This window comes from Neophocaena asiaeorientalis, unplaced genomic scaffold (genome assembly GCF_003031525.2).
Source record: "Neophocaena asiaeorientalis asiaeorientalis breed wild unplaced genomic scaffold, Neophocaena_asiaeorientalis_V1.1 scaffold67, whole genome shotgun sequence".
Lineage (NCBI taxonomy): Eukaryota > Metazoa > Chordata > Mammalia > Artiodactyla > Phocoenidae > Neophocaena > Neophocaena asiaeorientalis.
In genome coordinates, this window is record NW_020173731.1 from 6,941,657 (window position 1) to 6,964,419 (window position 22,763).

The 22,763-nt window shown below is 35.4% G+C and overlaps 1 protein-coding gene across 1 annotated transcript in view; it reads right to left on the reverse strand.

Annotated features, from left to right (window-relative positions):
• Window positions 1-3,270: 3,270 nt before the first annotated feature.
• The window catches only part of SYT14 (synaptotagmin 14), a 145,893-nt gene continuing 126,400 nt past the window's right edge, over window positions 3,271-22,763 (reverse strand). The window contains exons 5-6 of the mRNA XM_024751070.1: window positions 7,432-7,621; window positions 3,271-3,584 (exon numbers count right to left, since the gene is read on the reverse strand). Of these exons, the coding sequence (XP_024606838.1) occupies window positions 3,271-3,584; window positions 7,432-7,621 (504 nt within the window). The remainder of the gene's footprint in view (window positions 3,585-7,431; window positions 7,622-22,763) is intronic.

Sequence of the window (22,763 nt, forward strand, 5' to 3'; positions counted from 1 at the left end):
GGGTTTGTGTCCCGGTCCGGGAAGATCCCACGTGCCGCGGAGCGGCTGGGCCCTTGAGCCATGGCCGCCGAGCCTGCGCGTCCGGAGCCTGTGCTCCGCAACGGGAGAGGCCACAACAGTGAGAAGCCCGTGTCCCACAAAAAATAAATAAATAATAAATAAAAATAAAATAAAATATACTTTGCTTCCTGGGCTGCAATAAACAACTACATGTTGCTGCTCATTTGGGAAACAAATAAAACTTGTAATTCCATGCTCAGGAGCTGCCATGAATGCCAGTCAGTCGCTGTATTTGGACTATCTCATTTTATTATAAAACTTAGGGGATTTTAAGAGAACAATAAGAAAGTGGGTTGTCTTTCTCAAGTTTCTTAGACAACACCTGCTGCCCACCAGTGGGCCCCTATTTGCTTTAATTGCCAAGATACAATATTTTGCCTTTAAGCTTTCATGCAAATCCAAGCACACAAAACAGCAGTAGTACCGTCTCGTACGTTAGATTCAGTAGAGTGAGTGGGTCTCTTAAGCCCTATTTAATCTTTTTCTAAAATAACAGACAAATTTGGGGGAGTAATTACTCTAAGCTGTGTCAATCCAAAGGATAAAAAGATATATATTTTGCTGTGTGTGGAGGAGAATGGCAGCAAATAGCACCCAAAACCAAATATAATTTCTAGTAAACAAACGGAGGAGAAAAATAATCCATAAACTTGATAAATGCTTTTCTATTTAGTTATCTGAGAAAGCCAGGGCACCTTCACCGATACAAATACATATATATATGTATATACACACACACACACATATACATATTGTATATATATGTTGTGTGTATAGGCATGTGTGTGTGTGTATACAGATACACATACATACACTTCATAATCTTTGAGGACTTGGCAGCTGGGGTGGAGGTAGGGTCTTTCTTGAAATATTTAAAAATTGTTGATTAAATTTTAGGCCATACCGGATTTGATATACTCAGACCAGATAAACCCCTAAGGATGTATCCAAGCACACACACACAATTCTGGGCATAGTGTGAAGAAAGATTTAACAAATAACATTTAGTTAGTGTTCTTTTCCTTGCTGTAGGAGAAAGCACCAAGCTGGTCTCATATGTATTTGATTAGGCTTTGTTACAGCTACAGATAAGACTGATAACTCTTTATTATTAGGACGATCCCAGTTGTTAGCAATGCAGTTAGTTGTTTCAAAGCCAGAAAAGATACCTGCAGCATCAAATGCCTAAAACCAATTTCTCAGTAAAATCTACTGCCCCCCTTCCAATCTCTTTCCATAACTGTTGCTAAAAATACTTTCATGAGATATTTTGTCACTTGATTCATGTTTTAACTTTATAACCTAACTCATTTATAAAACCCTGGAAAATGCTCATTAATGTAATAATAAAAGAATAGATTTTTCCCTTTAATGCAACTCTCTAACACACATTCTTAAACCCCATGTCACCTGATATGGCATTTGTATTTTATCATATAACTCATATGTATGAATGCATAGAGCTGCCATTTTTTAAACTAAAAAATATTAGGAGTTCACTGTCCTTTTGGGTCTCTTTTAAGGCCTTTCAGTACAGCCAAGCTGAAGTAATAATATCTATGCATGGTTTTGTTATTATGATAATAACAAGTTCTAGCTTATAATAATACATAGTACTTAGTTGGGACTAGGAACAATGATATACCGCTTTTTAGTAATTGGTAAATAGTATGTTTCTAATTTAACTAGAAATTAGAAAGAGAAAAAAAAATAATTTTCATATATATAAAACATTCTATTTAATAAAGTATATGCATAAAATTATATATTGGATAAGAAGCAAAATTAAAAAGAAAACAGCTTATAATATTCCTGGTAATCAGAGTTCCTAAATATAAAAACAACAAATGCCTTGCCATTTAAAAAAATTAGCACATTATACAACTTTTACATACTTCTGAGGAAATAAAGATCTTGTGACACTGTTCTGAGGAATCTAATCTTCACATTTATAAAAATTGAAGGCCTAATTTTGCAAATACAACTTTCAAGCTGTATGAGCAAATTTAACTTACATGGAAGGCACAGGATGACATCACGCTGAAGAACGTACCTGTAAATCTCATAAAATCTAGTCACAAGTCGCTAGAAACTTCTTAAGGAATCTCAGAACTGTTTTTAACATGATGTTCTGATTCACACTTAGAACTGGAGAGTCTTTAGATCACAAATACAAATTGAAGTAAGAGTGAAGAGAACTGTTTCTTATTTGAATGCTACCTGCTTTATGCAGTGTTGGTTACTAAATACTCAGAGCAGATGATTAAAATTTTCTTTAACTTGAATTGTTTTCAATTTTCAACAGCTTATTCACTATATTTTTTTAGTTTGTAAAAAATGTATTTTCACATTATTACAATTTTAAAGAGTCAACCATTGAAAGAGATTTTAAAGTGAAGTCCTGCTCTATTAGCTTCCTACATTGGAATACAAGAATACAGGAAGTGCTTTCAACAGAAAGTTACATGGTCTACAGTACAACCTGTCTAGAAGACTTGCAAGGGACCAGTACAGTAACTTGGTCTCTTTGGATCAGGCAAAATCAGAGGCAAATGAAGGAGTGAGCTTTTCTTAAAATAACACATAGAAAACATTCCCTTATGAAAATGAATACTTGCTTGCACTTAGATTTGGTGCTATTGAGAAGAACTGAGGCACAACAAAACTAAGTGCACAAAGGGCAAATATCTGAAATAAAATGATTTTCATTGTGACTGAAACCTTTCACCATTAGATCCGATTGACAACGCTGGAGAATGACTTTCTCATATTAAAGAACATTACGAACACCAGGGATGAGCCAGTCAAAATATGTCCTGTGTATATGTAGGGTGACCTAAAAGGGTGCTGTAACTAAAAATTCTGATTTTCAAAATCATTTATAATTTTGATTTTTCATAAAATTATTGGCTCTTTTGCTAGAGTAAAATTAACTTCAAACCAAAACGATGCTCTTAAAGCTCTGGAGGACTGTCAGTTTAAGAAAGATGAAAGTTTCTCATTTTCTCAAACAAGCTCTACTAGACACACTTCTTTTCTTCATTTATGTCAGTATTAGATGTTCTTTCCACAGAATTTAAAGCATTTGGGTAGAATGTTAAAGATGATTCTTCAAAGAACAGATCTTCCCATGGTGACTAGGTAAGAAGAGTAATGCTGTACTCAGAAATGATGCTGCCTTGAACTGCAATTGCTCATTAATCCTAGTCATCATGACTCTAGCAACGCGTGCCATCTACATACTTGCTGTCCTTTCGACTCTTTCATTTCAGTCCAGTGATTGAGTTCCTCTTCTCCAGAGCTGTTCAGACCTAAAGAAATCCAGCCTATCATCTCTTTTCTTTTCATGCTGCGTTTGTTATACACAGACAGTATGAGTGTCACATCAGAGAGTTGAAATAGGGCCACTTGAAAAACAAAAGTTTCCTTGTATACTGGATTTGGCTGCCCTCTGCGGATGGATGTCTTGCATTTGGACATCTCTTGACCCATGGAATTCAGTAGAGTTAATTTAACATATGTATCTATAGAAAAAAACAACATACCACAAATTTCATTTGAAACAAACTCAAAACGTCTTTCTTGTAACACTTGCTGAGAAGATTAAGTGTTTATACTTTATAAGGATATGGTGTATACCATGTTTAGTAGAAATCCAATAATTCCATTTTGATTAAATGATAATAAAATGTGACAAGTACAGAGAATGCTAAGTAGGCATCAAATCTTTTGGGGGTAATAATATCTTAACCTCACTACTTCTACATTAGAGTTAGAATTTAAAGGTATACCTCATAATCCTTCCTCCACCCTCCCACCCCCATCCTTGACCTCCCACTACCCACCCTTCCCATCCCCACCCCCGTTTAGCTTCACTAAGCAGGACATCATAGCATTAATAAACACTTAGCAAGCTCAATTAGCCACAACACTGTAAAGCATTCCACTGTGCTTTCAGAGTGTAAGAATAAACAAACGAATAGAAATGAAGGCAAATGGTAAGGAGGGAAAGAGAAAGACAAGAATGCAAAGATGACATCAAAACAGCTTAGGATGAAATGTCAAAAAAATCTCTGCATGGATGTGGTTTTTAAATATATTTTTAAAACATTTAAGGGCCAAAATGAAGCCAAATGCACTAAGGGCTCAAAGTTTAGCAAATCAAGTAAAACTTTCTCCTGGTTTCATGCAAGAATACATTTAATGTGCTTTTTGGATAGTTAAATACTACAGGATTCCTTTTTGGCACAATTTAATGTGAAATTTTAGGTATGGTATCTTAACTATTTTCATGAATTATAAAAAAAAAAAATTGATGTGATGTTTAGTGTACCAAGTGAAACGTAACGGTTCATTACCTGGTTACTTGGGAGATAAACCCTCTTTTCAAACAACTGTGTTCTCAAGTTCTTTAGACTCATGCAAATTATCTTCAGCATGTAGATCCATCATGTGTACTTCGTATCAAAATTTCAATTAATTTTAATGAAAATTGCAATATTTCTCATGAAATATCTATTTCTACTTATGAGTCAAAATATAATGAATGAACAAATAAACCTTTAATTTAAAAGGTTTTGCTAGTTTTATAGATACTCTGAATACCATCATCCATAATCAGAGATAAATTCTAAGTTAGTTTTATTTAAAGTACCACAGATAATAAATGTGCATTTTTTTTGGAAATCAACATGGTGGACAGCTTCACTGCTGGCAAGTTTTAGGGTATTTTGTTTTTGCATGAAAAGACAACATCCAATTAGCCTCTACAGGAACTCACCTCGGATTATATAAACCTGTCCACCTATCAAGTGTTTTAGACAACAGAACAGTCCATCTGACAACAGGGGGTGGAAAGCAGTAAAAGAAATAATGACCAGATGTCAATTGTTGGGTGAAAGAGGGTCAAAGGTTAGAATTAAAGAGGAAACACTGTTCACTGGAGTGGAAGAACACAAAACTTTAGCATTTTAATTCAGGTAGAGGGTTGAAAAAAGGGTATGTTGGGTAAATTTCATGGAATGAGAATTTTTAAGGTCATTGTGTAATCTTAAACAAAAATTACACTGTTTTAAAGGGGGACACCTTTATAAGGATATTTTCTTGGTCTAAAGCACATTGAACATAGAATCATGCAAATTATCAGACCATAAAAGACTGAATAAAAGGCATTAAAGGATCATTATTATTATTATTTTTCTAAATTTTTAAGTTTATCCATGCAATATTTAACACTTCAAACACTTTTTTTTTACTCCCAATGTAATATAAAATTAAGTTATGCAAAATAAAATAGAACTACCAAAATTTTTGTTCTTGAATGTTACCACTGTTCCTTTGGGATAAAAATTGGATTAGTCAGTCTATAACATAGTTCAAAATTTAGAACCTAGGTATATATGAAGGGTCACAATCTTATATACAATAGACAAACTGATAAAATTATCATATTTTACTTTATAAATACCCTACTTCATTTAATTAGTTTTAATGTTGACTTATATTTACCTACTAGTTACTTCCCAGCTAATACCATGAACTGTCCTACTACTGAAGATCTAATTCTAAAATAATGGAAATTGCTATAACCTATTCTTTAACCTGATAGATCTACTCTATGTTGCGGATGCAAATCTCTCTTAACTTGTTTATTGTCCATCCCTACCTCCACCCACCCCCTGGTTCATTTTAGTTCTGATTAGTGTTTCTCTGTTTCTATCAGAGTGGGTTCAGCAAGGACAGAAAGGCAAATCTGTCATTTCATTCTGCTGCTTTCTAGCATTTCAAGTTAAAGATTTGTCAAAAAATTAAACTATTAGCTAAGCAGGAATTGCAAACTGACAGCTTGTGGCTAAATGTAACCCCAAATAATAGACCGTGTTCAAAAAATTTGAATCTGAATGTCTTAAGGCAGGGCGTGCACCCCTGCATTTATCACAGGCCTCTCCGTGCTCCTTCTCTTTCCTCTACAAATTCTGCTCATTTAAGTTACTTCCCAGGCCATTTGAGTTTGCATTCCTAGTGTGGATTAATGACGAAAACCAAGTCACACTTCCAAAGCTCTTTACTCTAGTGATTGCTTTTTTCCACCCTCTGAATGTTTCCTTCTGAAAGGAAAAAGGGGACAAATAATAATTCCATCCTTTTTACGTGCCTTTATCCGATTTGAGTATCACAGTTACCCTGTGAGAAACACAACCTTAATTTTACATATAAGGAAACAGCCTTAGGGAAGTTAGGTCACTCGTCCAAGGGTAGAAATAGAAATCTAACTTTGGCCTTCTGACGTTTAATGAAGGGACAGATACATTGCATGATGTATGTAAGAAGTGAGGTTTCCAGTACTACTGAGGGCACACTAAATACATTTTTATGACTTTTCACTTTGATTGAAGAAGTAATTTTTAGGATATTTAGAAGTAAAGTTAATTCAAGGGTGGAAAAAGTTTCCCCTCCAACAGTTATTTGATACTTGGAGTGAAATATTGCTTCAAGCAAGTCTGTAAGAAATTGTTAAACAAATTTAAGGTTGGCATTATTATTCAAGATTTCCTTTCAAATTTTGAGTGTAGGCCGTTATTAACAGCTTTAATTTTAGAGAAATATAAAGAGGCTGCTACTTTCCCAGTTTATTTCTACAGATAACAATAAACAATTTTGGAGGTATACTGCATGACAATTTCTCTGTGCATAACTTATCCCCAGCCTCCTGAGCTGGGAGAGAGATAGGAGAGAGACGAGTGAGAGGCATATAGACAGGGCAGAGGTATCTACACCATCTAGCTTTCCTTTCCTAGCATCGAGCATAAATATCAAACTATTCCTTATTCTGTTTGTTCTGGTAAAAGCAAAGCACATTCCATTTAAGAAAAGATTCTGCTGGCAGTACTGATTTATAATTTTAAAGGAGGAAAAATGTGAAGAAACAGTTTTTTCTGTTAAGGGAGAAAAGAAGGAAAAATATAGAAGTATACACATTAGTTCATAGTACTGCATGCAGAGAGGAAACATGACATCGATCTTCAGTTAAAAACAACAGCTATAAGCATTCGTCATCATATTTGTGGAGTGTTACTACCTTTAAAAAAAAAACCTGTAACTTTTTCTGGCATTAGAAGATAATGGCTATGATAGGGCTAATTCATTCTGCAGACACTGAAAAAGTTAAAGTCTTGCCACCTTACAATTAATGTTTTGAATTTCAGATCTTTCTAATTCCCAAATGGCTGGAAATAGAAAACATGAAACAGATTGGCTGATGATTAAACCATCATTGATTGGTTAAGGCTAAATGATAGGACTGAAGCCCCTACACTGCGAGTCTCATAAGTACAGAAAACACTAGAATTAAGAAAAATATTTTTCACTCACTGGGTGGTCTGTTTGCTGCCAAGTTTTTGAAGTGGCTGCCTTTTATCACTTCTGCTGATAGTCTCCCAGTTGTGGCATTATAAAGCAGGCCAATGAGAATTTCTGGGACTGAGCCATGTTCAAGAGACTGACAGGAGGATGTACTTTCACTACAGGAGACTTCTGACACGCTCATTTGGGAGTTACAGCCCTGCAATCAAAAATGAAATCTTTATAGTATTTTGTAAAAAAAAGATATATTAATAGATACATTGGTAATGCCCTGTTTATTGGAATTAGGTAGATAAGTCATGAAAAAAACAAGAGTTGTAAGCAAAATTCCCAAAACACTAGATTAGAAATGTTCTTAGCATATTTTAGTTCCTGGATCTCTTTTCATTATACAGCAGTCAAAGGAATGACAGGAGATGAGAAGGCCTCATAAATTCTTGCATGTTTGGATACAAATCAGAGAAGATAAATTTCTTAAACTCATAGGTGCCAATGAACTCTTTCCTGAATGTAAAAAAATTGTTTAAAAGATGTATTGACCTTAAAAGACCAACACAGATTCAGACTCAATTACATTAAATGTAAATGTCTTAAGTGTCCTTTAAAGACAAAGACTGGCAGACTTTGATTAAATAAACACAAAATCTGCTACTTATAAGTCAATATGTAAAACACTGATATACAGAAATTGAAAAAAAAAGGGTGGGAAAATATTTACCATGCAAATAATAACCAAAAGAAAATCGGTATAACTATATTAGTACCAGCCAAGGTTAGCTTTAAGGCAGTAACTATTACTAGAAATAAAGAGGTACACTCAATAATGATAAAACTGCAAACTTACCAGGAAGATAAAGTAATTCCAAATTTGCATTATTTAATAACATGGGCTCAAAATAAAAGAAGCAAAAATTGCCAGAACTAGAAAGAGAAATAGGCAAATCCACAACCAGTGGGGTTGTCCACATACTCCTTTCAGTAACTGACCAAACAAGCAGGCAAATAAATACAGTAATGATGTAGAAGATTCGAATATCACAATAAGTAAAACTGACCTAATGGTAATATGCAGAACACTCCATCCTACAACTACAAAGCACACATTTTCTCAAGCATGCAGTGGAGTTTTTACAAAAATATTTATTAAGAAAGCAAACGGGGGCTTCTCTGGTGGCGCAGTGGTTGAGAGTCTGCCTGCTGTCGCAGAGTACACGGGTTTGTGCCCCGGTCCGGGAAGATCTCACATGCTGCGGAGAGGCTGGGCCCGTGAGCCATGGCCACTGAGCCTGCGCGTCCGGAGCCTGTGCTCCGCAACGGGAGGGGCCACAACGGTGGGAGGCCCGTGTACCGCAAAAAAAAAAAAAATCTTCCAACAAACAAAAGCCCAGGACCAGATGGCAAAACGGGAACTTCCCTGGTGCCACAGCGGTTAAGAATCCGCCTGCCAATGCAGGGGACACAGGTTTGATCCCTGGTTTGAGAAGATCCCACATGCCACAGAGCAACTAAGCCTGTGAACCCCAACTACTGAAGCCCACGTGCCTAGAGGCCGTGCTCCACAACAAGAGGAGTGCACCGCAATGAAGAGTGGCCCCCACTTGCTGCAACTAGAGAAAGCCCGCGTGCAGCAACAAAGACCCAATGCAGCCAAAAACAAACAAACAAATAAATAAATAAATTTAAAAAAGCAAACGAATTTCAAAAATGAATTTCAATGCTGGAAATCATTCAGAATGTTTTTTGAATCAGCTAGAAATCCAAACTAAGTTCTAGTGAAGAAAATTCCTATAAATTTGGAAATTAAGGAAACAAATATAAATAATCCATGGGTAACTAAATGATAATGAAAATAAATTATTTGAAAAGATTAATAAAAATAGATAAATGTTAGTCCAATTAAGAAATAAAAGAGACAAGGCACAAATGAAAAAATATCAGGAATGAAAAAAGACACTACTACATATTCTATAGGCCATGAAAAGATTTTAAAAAAATGAGTAAGAACAGCTTTCTTCCAACAAATTTTAAATTTTGACGAAATGGACATATTCCTAGAATAGTACAACTAAGCAAAGTGGACACAAGAAGAAATAGAATATCTGAACAGTCTAACTGAAGAAATTGAATTTGCAATTAAAAACCTTTCCAAAACCAACAAAATAAAACTCAAAAACTTTAGCCGGATGGCTACAATAGTGAATTCTAATTAATAATATTAGTCTTATGCAAACTCTTTCAGATAACAGGAAAAGAGGAAACACTCCCCAGTTTCCTGTGAGAAACTAGCAAAACCTTAAAACCAAAACCCGACAAGGACATTATTAAAAAATTACAGGATTTTCTCATTCATAAACTTAGATTTAAAACTCTAAATAAATGCTGAGCAAACCAAATCGAGCAACATGTAACATCATACTTAATTTTTTTAAAATGTTTCCCCTTTGAAATTGGGGACGTGACAATGATGTCAACTATTACCACTTCTAATCAGCACTGCACTGGAGGTTCCAGCCAGTGAAGGTCCTAGCCTTATGAAAGGCAATAAAATGAAATAAAAGGTATAATGACTTGGACTGTCCTTATATGCATACTATATAGTTATGTACATGTGAAATCTAATCAACTCCACAGAGGTATTACAGTCGCCTGCAAAGGTAACACTTAAGAATCCATATATTGCTGTATACCAGGAACAAATCCGAAAAGAACATTTAGTTCAAAATAACATTTATTACAACATAAAATATAAAATATCTAGGACTAAATGTACAAATGACATGCAAGGCCTCTATACAGAAAACTATGACTATTATTGAGAGAAATTTAGAAGTGCTATATATACTATGTTAATGAATTATGAGGTTCAATTTTGCAGTACTGTCTCCAAATTGATGGAATAAATGCAATCATAATCAAGATCTCAACAGGTTTCTTTGTGGAACTTGACAAGCTAATTCTAAAATGTATGCGGTATATATATACAATGAAATATCATTTAGTCTTAAAAAAGAAGGAAATCTGCCATATATGAGAACATGGATGAACCTGGAGGACATTATGCTAAGTGAAATAAGTCAGTCACAGACAAATACTGTGTGGTTCCATTTATATGTGGAGCCATATAATGGAGCAGAGAGTAGAATGGGGGTTGCTAGGGGCTGGAGGAGGGGGAAATGGAGAGTTACTGTTCAATGGGTATAAAGTTTCAGTTCTGGAAGATGATTAAGTTCCAGAGATCTGCTGTACAATATTATATCTACAGTAAACAATATTGTACACTTAAAATTTGTTAAAGGGTAGATATCATGTTAGATGTTCTTACCAGAATAAAAATAATAAAATAAATGACAAGATAGGGGGCTCTGCTCTACTGAGTATCAAAATTTATAATAAAGGTACATTATTTAAGACAATGTGATAAAACAATGTCTAAGAGACTGTTAAATAGAAAGTCCACTGAGTAATCCATGCATAATAGACAGTTAATTTACAACAAAGGTGGAACACCTCTGAAACACATATACTTCACAATTAGCTCAAATCCCAAATATGTAAAGAATACCTATAAATCAATAAGAAAAAGACAACACAATATAAAAACACTTGACAGATACTTGAATCAGCACTTTCACAAAAGAATGGTCAATAAATATGTGAAATGATGTTCAACTTCATTACTAATCAAGGAAAAGGAAATTAAAACCATGAGCTAACACTACACAACAAATAGCTGGGCTAAAACAATAGTGTGGTGAGGACACAGAGAAATGGGAAGTCTCATATTCCAATGGTTATAGTGTAAAGTGATATGTTTTTTTAAGATGTTAAAAATACACATACCATAATATCTGTCAATTCCATATATATACATCTCGATCAGGAATACGTGCAATGTTTACCAAGAGACATATGAAAGTACGTCCATAGTAGCATTATCTATAATGACCCCAAAGAGTGGAATGGATAAACAATTTGTGGTGACTTCATATAATTCAGCAACTATACTGTACATACAGTATATATACACTATACAGCAATGAAACTAATTATAACTACATTTACAAACATGATTTTGAGTGCAAAATGCTGAACCTAAAAGGATATTTAGCTATATGGTTCCATTTATGTAAATTTCAACAACAAAAAACAAAAACCAAATAAAGACCAGGCAAAACTAAACCATAGTATTTCAGATGCATGAATAGGTAGTAAAACTATGAAGAGAGCAAGAAGGTGATTAATTTAAAAGTCAAATTTTTGGTTAACTCTAGGGGTGGGGAGAGAATAGTGATTAGGAAGGACATGGGGGCTTCTGAGGGGTACTGGTAATGTTTTATTTCTTGACCTGGATGGTAGTTAGATGGGTTGTACATTTCTGCCTTTTACACTTTTCTACTATGTGTTTGGTTTCACAAGAAAAAAGATTTAATGAAAGAATTACATGATACAAGGATACAACATATACAAATTAACAATAATAAAAATGTTTAGGACTTTCTTTGAACATTCCTAAAGGGATTCACTCCATGAGTTTAAAAAAAAAGACTATAATACTATTTTCTATAGCAAGTTTTTAGATTTAAAAATTACAGATTTAGATTTTTGGATTTAATAAATCTGAAAATGTCTTACACAAGTCTTCAAGTTTGAATCTAGGTTGGCCTATACAAGTAATCAAGGAGAATTAATACATACTTGGTGACTGAATTAGCTCACGGGACTAATATTCAGAGGGATAAAAATCTCATATTTTCAAATCTAACTCTAAACAGTAGAGGAGAAAACCAAAAGGAAGATAAATCTTATATTCCTAAATCATGGGTACACAAAACACATAGTTTGGTATGTTTTCATGACAGTTGGAGGAGAAAACATAATTTTAGTAAGTTTCAATTAGGATATATCATCACTTATGAAAATAGTGTCAAAAACATGCTCAAGCACATTTGGTGCATTTGCTACATTAGGCTATTATACTAGCAGCATCTGTTAGAATACTGTGAAATACATTTTTCATAGTATAGCATTTTTCATATTAACCTACTGTCAGATAATAAGATGTGAATCTAATATTTTCTTATCAACACAGAGGTCATATTGCCAATTTTGTGCAACAAAGTGATGTCCCGAGAAAGTCTTGGGAAAGGTCTTTCTTGCTCCTGAGAAAAACAGCTAACTTATCTCCCTGCTTTACTGCTGCAAAAATGTCCTTGTCTCTAAGCCCAACAAAAAAAAGCAAGTGATAAGATTCTTGGTGATCACATTCTATTTTAGTAAGCCCAGCTGAAATACAGTAGTATTTAACAGAAAAAACAAAAAACTATTGTCTGAAGAGTTCATTCTGAATTTATACCTTAGAAAAAGTGCTAATCTCATGGTCTTTCTATTGCCATCAGTGTAACTGCCTATCCAGGGTTGGTATAGGTGTGGCAATCCAAGGGGATCACTGATTACAGCAAAAGCAGTATAGAATAACTATATAAATAGAGCAACTGCAGTAAAGACAAATTAAATACAGATATTATAAACTCAAATGGCATCTTTCCTCCAACTATTCCTCAGGGCATGCTGCTCCATTCAGTGTGTAATCAGGAATCTCTACCTACTCTCACTGCAGACTCCATCATTAATTTATAATTGAGGCTTCCCTAGGTGGCAGTAACTGCAGGTGATTAACCCAAAGTCAAACAAATCCCAATCATAATTGGGTCTACTTAAAGGAATCGTCCCATAGGCTCCCTAAAGTAAAAGTATAACTTCCTCCCATCTAACATAATACTTTATTTCTTTTTTAATACTTCTTCTCTTTCCGCCTGAGTCCTCTGCCCTAGGGTGAAGGATTATAAGCAATTCTGTAAAAGTAGGAAAAAAAACTTATTTAATTTTTCAGAAAAGTGAATAAACTCTATATAATGTTTAGCATAAGCAGAGTTAGTACTTATGGCAGCCATTACATGGCTTTAATGGTGTTAATAGGTTAAAATCAGGTAGGAACTTGTAAATATAGAGACAAAAAAGTAAGATTGAAAATACAACAGAACTCCTATTAAGTAAACGTATGGGGCTTTTTATTAATACTAAACTGACTCCACCTTACTTGTAACCACTTCTCAGTACTTTTAAGGTAAAATTGATGAACTCTACAATGATAATTATTATGAATTTGAATATTTTCTGTTGAATTTATTTTTCACTGTGGCTAGAAGAAAATTTCTGCTTTTTAAGGTAATTTGACCCAAAACGCTTCCATTATACTTTCCTGGAAATGGAGCGATGAGGGCACTGAAGTGTAACCAGAGGGCAGCCACCTGCTGCAAACCTGGTGAGCTGCATCTCCAGTAGCGGTGCTCGCACCTCTCGCACCTCTCGCACCTTGGGGGCCCTTCCCTAGCCCCAAGGCACTGAGTGCCTATCAGACAAGGTAAGGAGGAGATAACCAGAGGCAATTTCAGGAAGGAGAAAGCAAGAACAGCAGAGCTGCTCCAAATCTTACCCCCCTTCCACTTCCACGCCCTCCCCAATCCAGTGTAAAGGACAGCCATTCCGTATTTTGGTAGGGATAAAAACACACCCATTGACTCTAAAGGATAACTTACTGGGATGAGCAGTGGATGGGTGGATAGTTTACATTTCAGAGTGGTGTTGGAATCAGGATGCTTTTGGTTGCAAGTGACAGACAATGGCTACTGGCAGGGGAAGAAGTGGCCCTCCCAGGAAGGGTCTGCCCCAAAGCAACAGGGTACAGAGGCCATCAAGAGCTCCCAACCAAAAACACAGGAGGGACAGAAACAGAAAGCATCCAAAAGTAAGGACAGAGAGCTGGCTGGCAGCAGCTAGCCCTCCTGCTGTCTATGGGCCCCTGCACTTCCACTAGGATTCAGCCTGCAGAACATCAGTCTGCCTCCCTCCCTCCAGGGAAGCCTGGTGCTGAGAAGCTTCAGGCGCTTAACCACCAAACTGCGACCAAATTTAACTGGCTTACAAGACACAAGGGAATTTACTAGCTTCTGTAATATAAGTTAATACAAGGGTAGCTTCAGGTGCTCACTGATCCAGGCTTCAACCCATGTCACTAGGCAACAGTTCTCCTCCATTCCTTGGGCTTGTTTCCCAAATTTGCCTTTATTCTCAGGTAGACTCTTCGCTCCAAGTTGCCAGAGCTTTCAGTGGCTCTGAGTGTTGTGGGAAAGGGGAAGACATTATCCTGACTGCTCTCACCAAAACCCTAAAACTCACTAGTTAAGACCCGTGAGATCTAATTCTGGGCTTTGGAATGAAGTCACTTCATCCAAAGTACAGGAGCAAGTTGGTCTCCCAAGCAAAACCTGGACACTGTGGCCACAGAAGACATGGATGCTAGGCAGAAAAAACAGATGTCTACTACAGAGCCTCTTCAACTGACTTGTTTGCCCCGCTTTTTTTCCCCTTGGCCTTCAGTAAGGACTATCAACCCTGCTACTGAGGGCTTGCACCAACTGTGACTACTTCCCTCTGTCTCTTTGCTGGGTTTGGTCTGAGGGCCTTAGCCCTGCAAGAACCAAGGAACAGGAAAAGATGGTTCAGCGAAAGGGAATGTTACTATACTCAGGGAACACAGTATACCTGATATACAGCTTAGCTAATGAAGAGTGGAAAAAAAAGTAGAAAATTCTCACTTTCTCTTTCATACAGAAAGTTGTTTCATATTAACACTGAAAACTTATTGATAAGATTTAAAATACAGCAAAAATTGTAAAACAAAAACTTTTCTATTACTTATGTTTGAATATATCATCATGGAGAAATGGTCATAAAAACTCCTGCTCTTATCAAAATGGTCATAAAAACTCCTGCTCTTATCAAAACTCCTGCTCTTATCAGAAATTTTGCATGTATACACATGCACATATTATTTTTTGCTACATTCAATATGAACATATTTAAATTGGCATTTCTGCACACATGCTTGTGAGATTGGTTTATAAAAGTTTATAAAATTGGTTTAAAAAGTTTATAAAATTTTCCCCATGCTCTCAAACAACTACTGTGCTATATAAGCTATTTCAGAGGATGAAAAGGAAAAGTACCCAGCTTCTCTTTTGAGATGTATAATTTTGACACTAACTAGACAAGAAGAACATAAAATTATAAACCAATCTCACTTAGAAACATATGCAGAAACCTCAAGTTAAACAATGTTAAATTGAATTCAGAAAAAAATGCACATATATATGTGTACGTGTATGTATATATATACACATTTCCTCAAACAGATATTATTCCAGGAAAGTTATTTGTTCATTGAAGTTGGGTAAAAGTTGCCCTTGAAACTCAACTATCTTTTTTTCTTTCTCTTTCTTCTATGAGAATCTTTTAGACTACTGATTGAATTTCTTAATGGTAATAAGTCATTTCATGTTTTCTATTATTCCTAAATCAGTTTTTAGAAATTTATATTTCCAAAAAAATTGCTCATTTCATCTAAGTTTCCAAACTTGGTTTTCTAGAGTTATTCTCTTTATGATTGTGAAATTTCCACTGAATTGATTATCTCCTCCCTTTCATTTAATGTAATGTTTTTCTTTCCTGATCTATCTCCAGAGGCTTACTTATCAGCAATTTAAAAAACCCAGCTTTTGTTTTTTTAGACCTCTTTACTTTTGTTCTTTCATTAATTTCTCCTTGTTTTCCTTTTGTAACTTCCTGAGTTGAAGAATATTTAGCTCATCGATTTGCACTCTTATCTTCTTACAAATATCTTTAAGGCTATACATTTCCCTATAATATTGTTTTATCTGTACACCATAAATTTAATAGTGTTCTCATTTTGTCTGATTCTAAATATTTCTAATTTCCATTATGCTTTCTTCTCTGACCCTGAGTTCACTTAGAGAGTTTTTTGTTTGTTTGCATATCTAGATATATAGATTTCAGGGGTGGGAGGAGAACTGCCTCTTTTACCTTACCTCCTACTATTCTACTCCTCAGTCTTGGACTTCTAGCTAAATGGGCCTCCTTGCTCTTTCCTGAAGACAACACGTGTACTCTGGGCTCTGGGAACTGGCTGTTCCATCTGCTTGCAATGTTCTTTCCCCAGATATGCAAATGACTAAGCCTTCCTCTCTTCCAAGTCTTTGCCCACATGTTACATTGTCTCCAATGACCTCTTATTTAAATTACAACTCCTTTCCAACTAGCATTCTTGATCCTGTTCACTCTGTTTCTTTTACCCATAATACTTGTAACTTTCTCACATACTACACATTTACTATATTTATTACCTTTACTGTATCTCAAGTCTCCCCTCCCCCCTAATGAATTAAATTCCATGCAGGTCAAAATTTATTTCTGCTTTTCATTAATGTACACCAAATAACTAGAACGATGTCCAGCATGTGGTATGTGTGTGTGCCACAGATATTTTTGAATGAATTTTTAATTTCAATCCAATGTGGTCAAAGAACAAAGTTGATATGATATTGACTCCTTGATATTTGTGGAGACTTCCTTTGTGGCCTGGCATATATACGGTTGACATTTGTAACTGTTCTACATAGGCTTACGTTTATTAGGGTAGAGGTCCCACATACATACATTAAATTAAAGTGTTACTCAAATCTTTCATATTGTTGCTAGTAGTTTTCTGCTCGATCTCTGCTTATTTAGATATTCTACATACTTAATAATCTCTCAGCTCACCATCACTTCTTCCATCTTATTTCTTCCTTTTGAATTCAGTGCTCTTCATACACAAGTATATGCTTTAGTAATTATCCCAGCAATGAGCTATGAGTGCTAAACTCTCCTGGTCTTTGACTGAAAATATCTGGAGTTTACCCCCTTCCTTAGCAAAAATTTAGGTGGCTATAATATTCCAAGTTTATTTCCCTTGGCACCTTACAGATATTATACCAACGCCGTTTGGTATTTAGGGCTGTTGAGAAGCTTTTTGTTAGATAGTTGTTGTTCCCTTTCCTTGTCTTTTCTCTGTAGTTACTCTTATCATTTTGTCTTTGGTGTTTCACCCTATCACTGTAATCTTTATAGGTGTGGATTCATTTCTGATAATCCTGCTTATGAGCACCTGCACTTTTTCAATCTGATGCTCTATGTACTTCAAATGTTGCCTCTCGCTTCTTCTAGTCTCTCACTCTGGAGTTTTTATAAGAAAATGTACTTAACATTCTCATTCTACCCTTCATTCTCCTTACCCTGTTATTCATATTTTTCATTGATTCTATTTTTAATGACTCTATTTTTTCATTCCAGAAGTTCCATATGGTCATTATTTAAATCTGCCTCTTTTCTAGTATTGTCTTGTTCTTTCCTTGTGGTTTCTGTTACTTCTTTTAGCTCTTTATTCATTTTAAGCATATTTATTTTATAACCTCTTTCACAGTGTTCTATTAGTTCATGTCCTAGAGATGCCAACCTATCGATCTTTTGGGTCTGCTGTCATTCATGATGGATCGTTTCTTTCTGCTTATACTCTTTCTTAATGTGAGTTCATCTTCAAGGGGGATTGTTTTTTTCTGTGGGAATTATGTATTACCTACGTTTGGCTACTTGAACAAAATAGGATGTTATGTAAGGAAAGAACTAAGAACTAATGGGGACAGTAGACTTGTAGAAAATCAACAGTATCTATCACACCTTCATATCTAATATTTACATTCTCATTTGTTTAATAATTTTTAGAAACACTCTTATTCATCTCACAATCCTGATTTAATTCATTTGTGACCAGACTTCAGGCTACTTGCAAAAAATCAATCAATAGACCAAGCACTGTTTTATCTTACTGAAGGAAACAGAATCGAATAGAAACAAAACAGTTTTGGAAGTCAGCAGTATAAGAGTTTATTGAATGTCTACTCTGCACAAAGCACTGTTCTAGGGGAGAGATGAACTGATTTTAAGGCAGACTATGATGTCTTGAAAGGTTTATGCGAGAATACAGGTAGACGTGATAAACTCTGGGATATCAGAAACTATATTCCTGAGAAGAGATTTTGAAGTAGGCCCCAAAAGGATTTCAAAAGGCACAGGGAAGGACGGGCATTCTAGACAGTGTGATGAGCTAAGGCCCAAAAGTTGATAGCGCGTTTGGTAAATAAACTGATCTGGTGTAGCTGATGCATGTGGGGAGAGGGGGGGAAAATGTAGCTCTAGGAAGTAAGGTTGAAGCCAAATTTCACTCACCTAACTAGGCGACCATTTCCATCATAAACTTACTGTACTGCACTGTAACTGTTGCTCTGTCTTTCCTACTAGACTGTAAGTCTGTTGAGGGCAGAACCTTTGTTTTATTCATCCTTATGTCCCCAAATTAGTACAGTACCTCTTGCTCAGCAAGCACTTAATAAAGATTGTTTAAGGAAAAGAATAAGTTGTGAAAAACATGAAATGCGGGGGTGAGAAAAACTGGACCTGCTCTACAAGCAGTGGAGAGGAAGAGAGGCACAGTGACCGGGGAGGGGGGGGGGCAACATCTCAGGTCTGCATCTCAGAAAAATAATGTAAGGCCAAACACGCACATGACTGAGTGCTTGGGCAGAAGTCGCAACTTACTTTGTTGGGCTAGTGACAGATAGGTCTTTCCTTGAGAAGCACTTGTAGTCTGTCTTTGTGTATACTTTACCTCTTGAGCAAAAAATTGCAATTTTTTACCCTGGAGGAAAACACAGACTTTAAAAATATCTGATTTATTAGGATTATAATAGAATTTATTTAGAAATAAATATAATTTATTATAATTATTACTGGAGATCTAGAAACATGTTAGAGTGGGCGTAATCATGTAAGGTTTTTGAACCTGACAGCTTTAGCACGTGTTAAAACCTAGGGCTTTTGTTTCAAAATTAATGTAGCTGACTTCTCTGTCTTCTTACTGATCTATCATATTTCTGAAAACTGCAAAAGCTTTCTTTCTCTAAGGTATCTGAGTCATGGAAACATATATTGTACAGTCTGTATATTGTACAGACTCCGCACCCCAGAAATGCCCTCACATACATACCCAGGGGAGGTGTGAGCTTTTTAAAATTGGACACTAACCTAACAGAGTGCTAGAATCACAGTTATTCCCTATGCAAGTCAGTGTATTCCAAATGTATTAAAGCTTCCCTTTAAATAATTTGTTTTGAATGAGATGATCTGAATCTGTGTTTTTAATAGAAATATAATTTTTTCTTTTTACTACTGGAAACTGAAATAGAATGATAATTGTAAAACAACAGCCAGAAATTATTACAAAATGCCTCCTAAGTTTTGGGTTATATTCTGTTATCCAAAGGCTACTGGTTTTATAACTGTCGTTAATGGAATCTATTGAATTTCATTTTTAAAATATATTTTTAACTATTTAAAAGCTAAAATAATAGCTATAGATGCACATAAATGAGTATTAAGATAGGTGATACAGTGTACTTGTAAGGAAAGCAAACCTTGGAGTCAGACTACCAGGGTCTGTCAGTTATGGAATGTGACTTCAGGCAAGGTACTTAGCATCTCCATGCTTTAGTTGCTTTACCTAAAAAACACAGAATAACCGTCAACTTTCTCAGTAGTTACACCAATTGTTAACATATTAGAGAACACCAGTGCATTTCTGTATTGGAGATTTAATTTTGTATTTTGGACTAAAGATTCACCTGCCATTTCTGTTTACTGAGAAGTATTTGAAGATTGCAGAGCAAGCTGTTTTTAAAAAGTTACCATTTGTAACTCCTTGTCTGTGAATCAGACTTATGTTTTTGTTGTGTAATATTTAAAAAAGAAATAATATGGATTTAATTTCAGAGCTGAAGCAAGGCTAAAACATATTATCAGCGATTGTATAATTGTAAGTATCTGTGCTTTAAAGCAAGACAGTTGGTTTGCATGTAAACTCTGACATTTTGCCATCTGTATGACCTTGGGCATGTTTTTAAATTTCCTTGATACTCAATTTCCTTATTTATAAAAGGAAGACAGAAATAGTACTATCTCAAAAATGTTATTCTAAATTTTTTGTTCAAGAAACAGCTCCATTATTTTTGGTGTTTGATGTTATAAATAAATATTATAAGGTAAGATTTCTGTTAGTAAAATCACTTTATATATTTGGGTTACGAATAATATTTCATTAGAAATAAAGGATGTGAATGCTTGAAAAACTTGAAAAACCATGTACCACACTGTCTTTCTATCCTTCTGTTTCTGAACGGTCCTTTCAAATGACCAAATTTTAAACATTATAAGACTGTGCTGCCCCCTGCTGACCCAGTTTCTCCAATATGTAATATTTTGAATCTTCTGAGAAGTCTAAACTTATACTTTAGTATTATAGTTAGGTAACCCTACAGTAGGCTGGAAGGCTATAATAATGCAGATGGTAAAATAGTGAATGTAGCACTAAATAATATATGAAATCTGTCAATTACTTAAGTACAGACAATCTGATAGTGGGAACAAATAACAGAATAATAGACTCCCAATTTGCATAATATTTAACAAATTTAGATATCGCGTTCCAAGGAACCTCTACAATTGCTATTGTTTAAAGTGCTGCTGACACCTTGTGGAAAATTAGCAAAATTGGTACATTTTGGCTTAAATTAAATCTTCAGTAATTATTTCCCTGATTCTTTCACTGAATTAACAATTTGAATTAGCAATTTGATCTTTATTTGCCCATGTTAGAATAGAATTTATATTCTGGATAGTTGCAATGCACAGAAATTATACTTTCTATGCTAGAAATCTTAGGCATCTTCTCTCTTTTAAATCTCACATATCCAACCAGACACATCTTGGTGGTTTTTCTTCCAGAAATCATCTCAAAATTGGTTCATCCTTACTATTAAAACTTCTCTAAGAGAGTGTTATCACCTAGTAATGCAAAGAATACTTGACAAAAAATCAAAAGAGCTGAGAGCAATGCTACCTGTTACTAGCTCTAAAACTCTGGGTAACTTACCTATCCAGAGTCTCACTCTTCTCCATTATAAAATACAGATTCTTGTTCATGGTCTGTCCAGTTATAAGGTTATATGAGCTAACATCTGATAAGTGTTTTGAAAATAGACCACTACAAGAAAACTTTGTCTACAATGCAATAGCATCTTAGTTAGCTTTCCCCCATTCTGATGCTTCCTGTACACCATGATCTATGCACTCTGTCATGGGTACATGGAGTGAGAAACGGGGGATGTGAAGGATGGGGAGAGAGCAGGCAAAGGAGAAGTCTCCTATGTTCAGTTAGGTCATCCTTCTGGTCCACTCAGTCTGTTACTTACTTTTGATTCTTTGAACTTTTGGCCTTGTAGCTCTCTTCTGATAATGTTATTAGATTTTACTTAATTGGATGACCATTTTGAGTCCACTTACTGCACTCTGTGTCACCAATCTCCACGCCAGGGGAAAGACATGAGACACTGGTAAACTAGATGTGCATAAAATTAGCTTTGACAGTGACATACTTCTACTCAAAAATACTGAAGAGGAGAATGGTGAAGTAAGGACCTCTGACAATCTGTTCCTCCATAAAAGCAATAAGAATACTGGCAAAAATTGTTAAAATCAATGTTTTCAGAACTGTAAATTAAGCAAACGTTTGCAATGATCCAAAAAGTATTTATTCAAGAAAAGTGGCTGAAAACCAAGCTTTGGGGCATTTTAAATTTACCCTATTCCCATCTCCCTCTCCCCAGTTCCATGATAGCCTTGAAAACCAACAGCCTCACAACTATGGTAGCTGTGAAAATGAGCAGTCTAGCTGACACTGGAAGGGTAAGAAAAGGTTTGGAGCTTCTCCAAAGCCTGATTCCCAGAGAACTATCATTACTTGAGTTGTCTTTCAAGTCCCTGAAAAGCTCCATTCTCAGGCTTTGTTTTGATTTGACCTGACTTAGAGCCTGATATAGGTGTACAGTACGGCTGTATCCTTAGGATGTTTGTTGGAAACAATCAGTGGCAATTGTTTAACATCACAGCCTCACAAGAAAGCAGTATCAACTAGGGCTAACAAGAGGTTGACAGAAAAACTTACAAGGAAAATCTTGGGAATGAGAGGTTCATAGGGGGATTCAATAAATTCCAACACATCCCTAGGAATCTAAAATCCATGCACATGTGTAAGACTATGCATATGCCTAAGAAAGACCTACGAAGGTCATAAACTCTCACGTCTAGCTGACCTTGAGGCTTTGTGCGTGCATGGAGTGAAAGCTAAGACACAGTTGTAAACTTAACACTGGAGCACAGAAAGCATGCCCCAAGAGCAAACAAAAAAAACAAAAAAACAGCAGCAACAGCAGCAGCAGCAGCAACTTCCAAAGTTGAAACATTATATTATTTCTAAATGTCCAGTTTTCGAAAAA